The 7,794-nt window shown below is 41.0% G+C and overlaps 1 protein-coding gene across 2 annotated transcripts in view; it reads right to left on the bottom strand.

Moving 5' to 3' along the window:
* The window catches only part of Fancm (FA complementation group M), a 57,466-nt gene that overhangs the window by 47,166 nt on the left and 2,506 nt on the right, over positions 1–7,794 (bottom strand). For both annotated transcript variants that reach the window (XM_021179626.2, XM_029484735.1), the window contains exon 3: positions 3,819–3,896. In XM_021179626.2, the coding sequence (XP_021035285.1) occupies positions 3,819–3,896 (78 nt within the window). The remainder of the gene's footprint in view (positions 1–3,818; positions 3,897–7,794) is intronic.

The following is a 7,794-nucleotide window of genomic DNA, read 5'->3' as shown; positions in this document are numbered from 1 at the left end:
TATATATATATATATATATACACACACACACATTCACTCAACAATTTTCCTGCTGTTGCTAAATATTTATTTAGAGACAGTGTCATTTTAACTATATTGGCCTAGATCTCACTATATAACTCAGAGTGGCCTCAAACTAGAGGCAATGTTCCTGTGCTAGGCCTACTAAGTGCTGGGATCACAGTTGTAAGCTACCGTTCCACCTCAACAAATATTTGGGTAAATTCCATAGGCCAGGCATTTGGTTAGTGAAAAACTATTGGTAAAATGGGCTTAACTACTGTGTGCATATATTTTATAGTTTGGTTGGGGCAGAAAGATAAATACTCTTTTTAAAAGGCAAATTATAATGACTTTTAAATTAAGAAACAATAGGGCTGGATAGATGGTTAAGCAGTGATTAAGACTGCTTGCTACAAAAGCATGAAGACCTCCATCTGGGTCCGAGTAAAGGTTACTCTAACAAGTAAGAAGCTGGATGTGACTATATGTACATCATTACAACTCAGTACTGTGGGAGCAGAAGAGTCCTGGGCTGGGTGGCTTCCAGCATACATCTAAGTTAAGTGACAAGCCTTGTATCAAAGGAGGTGGGTAACAGAGCTAGATGTCTGCCTTTCTCCTGTGGACTCTGTGTTTGAGCCCAAGCAGGAACATCACTTATGCACACATGCACACCCACACAAATCATCAAAGAAAAACTAACATGACAAGGAAAGCTGGATTTTGATAATCTAGTTTAATTAGATCTTTTTAAAAAGGGGATATTTAAGCATTAATAAAGAGGAGAAGAAGAGATGCAATTTCTACTTGTCCTAAAGACTATATATGAAGTATGGAATTGCCAAAGAATAAAACAAGATTACGTACAGAGGAAAAAAAAAGAGGCTTGCAGTGTGTCAGAGGTAAAACAACCTTAGAAAACAGCAGATGAAGACCACACTGCTAAGAAACCAGGATGCTGTGCAATATAATTCAGAATCTGACTTGGGGCTTAGGGCATTGCTTCAGTAGCAGACTGCATGCACAGCATGAAGCCCAGGTTCAATTACCTGTACTAAGTGGGCAAAGTCTGCATTTTTTACTAGTGCCCAAAGACACCTGGAAAAAATGGGTGATGGTCAGAGCAGAAAACACCCCAAGATTTTGTCATACCAGGGGTTAAGAAATGCGTTTAAAAAGTATCAGGTGGTATGGTGTGATGTGATGTGTGGTGTGGTGTGATGTGTGGTATGGTGTGGTGTGGTGTGGTGTGTGATGTGTGGTATGGTGTGGTGTATGGTGTGCTGTAGTTTGATGTGTGAAATGATGTGATGTGTGGTGTGGTGTATTGTGTTGTGTTGTGTGGTGTAGTATGGTATGATATGTGGTATGGTATGATATGTGGTATGGTATGATATGTGGTATGGTGTGGTGGTGTGTGGTGTGTGATGTGTAGTATGGTGTGGTGTATGGTGTGCTGTAGTTTGATGTGTGAAATGATGTGATGTGTGGTGTGCTGTATTGTGTTGTGTTGTGTGGTGTAGTATGGTATGATATGTGGTATGGTATGATATGTGGTATGGTATGATGTGTAGTGTGGTGTGGTGTGTGATGTGTGCTGTGATATGTGTTGTAGTGTGTGTGGTGTTACTAACAGACACAGGATCCATTTCAAAATGTTCCCAATGGGAACTAAGACAACTGGCAACAAAATAATGCCTGATTTATTCCACAGAAAAACAATGAATATACACTAGTGCACATGAACATAAGTAAGTAAATTGGGTTTTGAGAGAACACGGGTCTTTATTGCAGAGGTCGCAGTGTACGTGTCAACTTGTCTAGGAATACACTGCAGTGGGAGAGTACTTGCCCTAGGAAGCACAATAACTTGGGTTCATTCCCAGCACAGAATTTCTTTGGCCTGGTGATTGCATGTCTATGGGACCAGGATTCAGAAGTGAAGGCAGGAGGATAGAGTTCAAGGTCATCTTCAGTTACATAGCGAGTTCAAGGCCACCCTGAAATACATAGGGCCCTTTCTCAAAAAACAAAAACAAAAAAAAAACTAAGTAAAAGAAACTAGGGAAAGGAAGGAAGAAATGACAAAGCTTCAATGTTAAAGAAGTAACTGCTGCAGCTAGAACTGTAACGAGATGCTGAAGCAGGACGTGTGCATGCTTTCAGTGAAGCTCCTCCACAAGGTAAGAAAGGGAAGCTTACAACACAGAAGACCAGAACCAATCCGATCAATAGCATGCATTTCTTGCTAGCCTATGCGGAGCAAGGTTCTACTTCATTTCTAGAACATCCCAAAAGCACCAGACAAACCCAAACTGAGTGATATTCCACTAAACAGCTCACGCCTACTCTTTAAAAGCATACCGTCAGGGCTGGAGGGATGTATCAGAGGTTATGAGCACTAGCTGCTCTTCCAGAAGACTGGGGTTCAATTCCAGTGACACCCACATGGCAGCTCACAACTGGATGTAACTCCTGTTCTAGGGGATCGGGCACCCTCACGCAGACATGCTATATAAATTATTTAAAACAAAACAAAAAAAAAAGCACACAGTCTTGGGAAGTAAGACTGAACTACCATCACATCTTGGACTGAAGCGAAGAGACATTGTATTTAACCACAAAGTAGGATCTTAGATCAAAATGCAGAGTACAAAAAAACATGGGGGTGGTGTGTATGAGGAGCACACTGGAAAAGCTCAGTAAGATCTGCAAAGGAGGTATTAGTTTGCCCTTTTAATATTGTGGTTTAAATGTATAGTTATATCGATACTAACACCAGGAAAAGCAAGGTGAAAGTCATATAAACATTTTAATCTTCTACAAATTATCATGGTGGCAAAAATAGTGAAAAATCAAGTTTAACAAACAAGTGAACACTCAAACAAAAAATACATAGCTAGGCCCTTAAAGTGGCAACCTGAGATACTCAGGAGGGTAAAGCAAGGATCAGGCCTGCCTAGGGAGAGCATGGCTCAATAAATACTAAAGAGAGGCTAGGAGCTCAGAAAAACACAGACATAGCATGCTTAAGGCTCTGCACTCAAGGTTCAGACCAGCTGCTGCAGACTCGGGCCTGCAGTCATAACCAAGTTGGAGGCTGAGGTACAATGATCCCTTGAGCAAGTTGAAGGCCTGCCTGGCAACATAACCAGAATCAGTCTCCAAACGAAAGAAAAGAAGGGAGAGGGGGGAAAAAGAGAGAGGGACAGATCCTACTACTGCAAAGAAACTTCTGCAGTGGTAAAAATGTCCTCAAGACATACCAGGTAAACAGTAAACTGGAAAACTACCTCACAAACAAAACAAAACATAAGGAATTCAGACTTAGTTTAACTAAAAAAATACTCTGAGGCAAGAACCACATCTTAAGATTTGGAGAGTTGGCTCAGTGGTTAAGAGGTCTGTCTTTCCAAAGGATCCAGGTTCAGCTCCTAGCACCCATATGACAGTTCACAACTGTCTAACTCTAGTTCCTGAGGATCCGACACCCTCTTCTGACCTCCCTAGGCACCAGGTATGCACATGTNCACAGACATAGATGGAGGCAAAACATTCATACTTATAAAAATTCATTTTATTTTTATTTTATTCATATAAAAATTTGTGGTTTTAGCCGGGCGTGGTGGTGCACACCTTTAATCCCGGCACTTGGGAGGCAGAGACAGGCGGATTTCTGAGTTTGAGGCCAGCCTGGTCTACAGAGTGAGTTCCAGGACAGCCAGGGCTATACAGAGAAACCCTATCTCGAAAAACCAAAAGAAAAAAAAAATGTGTTTTCTTTCACATAATAAATGGAAAGTCACAGTACTTACCTTGATATCACTACCTGGCGTGGCACTAAGAGCCAAGATTCGAAAGTGAGTGGTGTATTTGACCAATTCTCTTACCACCTAAAAAAAAGAAGAAAAAAAAAAAAAAAACGGACTTTAATTTCATCTGCTCAATGTGAAAATAATAGTGGTTCAATTTAACAGGGCATTATGTCTGGTCTGTTACGGTTATTCCTCCATTGGTACAGTGATAGTCTGGTGTATGGAATGACCATCAATCATTTTATCCCATAAACAAATGATTTAGATTTAATAATATTCAAGCTGGATCTCGACTAATGCTCAACCATATTTAAGATATTTTTTTAAAACGATTAATTTATTTATGTAAATGAGTACATATCTGTATGTACACCTATATGACAGAAGAGGGCATCATATCCCAGGATAGATGGTTCGAGGCCAGCCTGGTCTACAAAGTGAGTGCCAGGACAGCCAGGGCTACACAGAAAAACCCTGTCTCGAAAAAACAACAAAAAAAAACAAAAAACAAAAAACAAAAAAAAAAACAAAAGAAAGACAGACAGACAGACAATTGTGGCTTACTCATGAGCAAGGCTGGCCACCCCACAATGATTGTTAATCAAGGTGACCCACAGACATATCCCTAGGCCCATTCCGTGGAGGCAGCTCCTCAGTTGAGGCCCCCTCTTCCCAGGTGACTCTGTGACAAGCTGACAAGAACTACCCAGCAGAGTGCTAGAGGTGACATCCTCGGATACTGTAGAAGGATGAAAAGCAAATGTGTAAGAATCTGAGGATTACAGTAAGTTCAAGGATAGTCTGAACCACACAAGCAAGATCTCATCTCTAAGTAAGCAAATAATAACAAAAAAATGTAAATAAAAGTAATTGGGGGTGGGGCTGACGCTCAGTAGTAGGCTATCTATCCAGTAGGCTGAGGGGCGAGTTTCATCTCTAGTACTTCAAGTTAAAATGGAATTGCTGTATGAGAACCAGGATTCAGGGGCTGGAGAGATGGCTCAGCAGTTAAGAGCACCTACTGCTCTTCCAGTAGTCCTGAGTTCGATTCCCAGAAAACACATGGTGGCTTACAACCATCTGAATAGGATCTGATGCCCTCTTCTGGTGTGTCTGAAGAGAGCGATGGTATACTCATATACATAAAATAAACAAATAAATCTATTAAAAAAAAGAGAGAGAGAACCAGGATTCAAAGCATTCGTTCAGACAATATCTTGGGCCAAGTAACCTGTGTTACATCCGCGTACATCTACCAAACTATCAAACATGGGAAGTGAGCTGGTGGGTTGCTCATAGCTATACTGCCAGCATTTGGAAGACCGAGGGAGAAGGACTGTTAAGAGTTTAAGACCAGCTAGGCACCTTTGATCCCAGCACTTGGGAGGCAGAGGCAGGCAGATCTCTGCATCTGAGGCCAGCCTGATCTACACAGGGAATTCCAGGACAGCTAGGGCTACACAGAGAAACCCTGTCACAATTCCCGACACCACTACCACCACCACCCCTCAACTACAACAACAACAAAAACAAAAGGTTAAGATCAGCCTGGGCTACCCTGTGCTTGTGTGCCTTTTGTCATTTGTATCTAGAATGATATAAGCCTGTGTGTTACTACTTAAGTCAACACATGTTCAATTGTATTTATTATTAAAAGTATAAGACTTACAGCTTTTGGAAAAAAAAGATTGTGATTGCCCACTGAGGAGCCTGTATCTGCACTCTGGTATGTCTCACTCTCTGAGACTCTTCTAAGAGAAGCCTACCTCTGCTGAATGCCTTCTATTAATCCTTGTACTGAAGCCTATATTCAAATATTTCTATTAAATCACAGCCTTGCTACCCTTTGAAAATAAAATACAAGCTAACTCTATAAATAAATTTCCAAGTGGTTGGAATAAAAAGTTTAAACTAGCTGGGCGGTGGTGGTGCACACCTTTAATCCCAGCACTTGGGAGGCAGAGGCAGGCGGATTTCTGAGTTTGAGGCCAGCCTGGTCTACAGAGTGAGTTCCAGGACAGCCAGAGCTATACAGAGAAACCCTGTTTTGGAAAAAAAAAGTTTAAACTATCTCTCAGGATGGGTGCAGTGATGAGTGATGTAATCCAGCACTGAGGAACAGGTGAGGCAGGAGCATCAGTAGTAGTTCCAGCTCAGCTTTGGCGTTCAAAGCCAGTTCTAGCTCAAATAATAAACAAACAAACAAAAAGAAAGAAAGAAACAATAATTAAATATTTTCCCAAATGTGATATATTTCCTAGATACAGCTAAAATGGTAATGGTAAGAAATTTAATTCTTGGGGCTGGAGAGATGGCTCGGTGGTTAAGAGCACTGATTGCTCTTCCAAAGTTCCTGAGTTCAAATTCCAGCAACCACATGGTGCACCACCTGTAATGAGATCTGACACCCTCTTCTGGTGCATCTGAAGACTTAGATATAATAATAAATAAATAAAAAAAAAAGAAATTTAATTCCTACTGGGCACAGTGGCTCATATGTTTAGTCCCAGCACTTGAAAGGTAGAGTCAGGGGCAGATTTCTCAGTTCAAAGCCAGCCTAGTCTAAAAAGTGAGTTCCAGGACAGCCAGAGCTACACAGAAAAATCCTATCTCGAAAAACTAAAATAAGTAAGTAAGTAAATAAATAAATAAATAATTCTCTCTAGGATAATACAGGGTAATACAGAAACAATATATATCATCTCCACAGAAACTACAAACTGCTAAACTGGCAGTGAAATCAAACCTTCTCTCTCTTGTATTCCCACTCTGTATCCTCTATCCTAATATCAGCTCCTACCTGTTTTCTATACTACAAAGTAGCTATACAAGCCTATACTGAGAGTTCAACATTCCAACTGATCTACCCCTCATTCCCTACCGCATAGAGGATCTGATACATCTCTAGTCACTGGCTACGATACACTTATAATGGTAGAGGCTGAGTCAGAAGCAATCCAAGTCAGAGGCCAACCTGGACTCGCAGGGAGACCCTATCTAAACAATGACAATAGCACAGATACCTTCAAACTGGACACATTTAAAAGGCTACTTTGGCTGCAGAGACAGCCCGGCAGTTAAGGGTGCACACTGCTCTTGCAGAGAACCTGGGTTCTCCCAAGTTGGCCACCTGGCACTCTAGCTCTACCGCCTATTCTGGACTCTGAAAGCACCTTCAGTCACAGGTGCCCAGACCCACCTACTCACATGCATATAGACACACAGCTAAAAGTAAATAAAAACAGTATTAAAAAGTGCCTTTATGACAAACACTCAGGTGGAGGAGATGATGGTACGCTGCTTAATAGAAGAGGCAATGAGAGGGACAATTCCATTTAGTGTAAGATAAGTAAATCTATGACCAAACTGCCTCTAGTAAGTATGTTGCATATGTTTATCACTCACACACACACATACATGTACACACGTACATGCACCTAAGACTGACAAGTGTTTGTCATCTTACCCCATCTTATTGCCATTGGTTGTCAATCCAAACATAGGCAGTGGATATCCACTTCCAAAACTGGGATCATTACTTCCACATATATTGTACTTTATTGCCTAAACTAAGACCAGGCTTATCTAAACATTATAACTACAGTCTTACCTACTTTAAGAAGGCTTACATACCAGGTATTCTATTTAAGGGGAGGACAATTGGACAGTTCATTGGGCTGGGCAGTGGTGGCGCACACCTTTAATCACAGCACTCCTGAGGCAGAGGCAGGTGGATTTCTGAGTTCGAGGCCAGCCTGGTCTACAAAGTGAGTTCCAGAACAGCCGGGGCTATATAGAGAAACCTTGTCTCAAAAAACAAACAAACAGACAGTTCATTGGAATGTTTCATTTTGGCTCTGTGTTAAAGAGAGCTGCTATGTAAGAATGAAGTTATAATGTCTTTAAATAATTCTTACAGAAGAGAATAAGTTATGAGGAGAAGCAAATTCTCTCTCTCTTTTTTTTTTTTTTTTTT

Source organism: Mus caroli, chromosome 12, assembly GCF_900094665.2.
Source record: "Mus caroli chromosome 12, CAROLI_EIJ_v1.1, whole genome shotgun sequence".
NCBI classification, from domain to species: domain Eukaryota; kingdom Metazoa; phylum Chordata; class Mammalia; order Rodentia; family Muridae; genus Mus; species Mus caroli.
The sequence above is the reverse complement of the archived record's forward strand: the minus strand, read 5'-3'. Positions and strand labels throughout refer to the sequence as shown.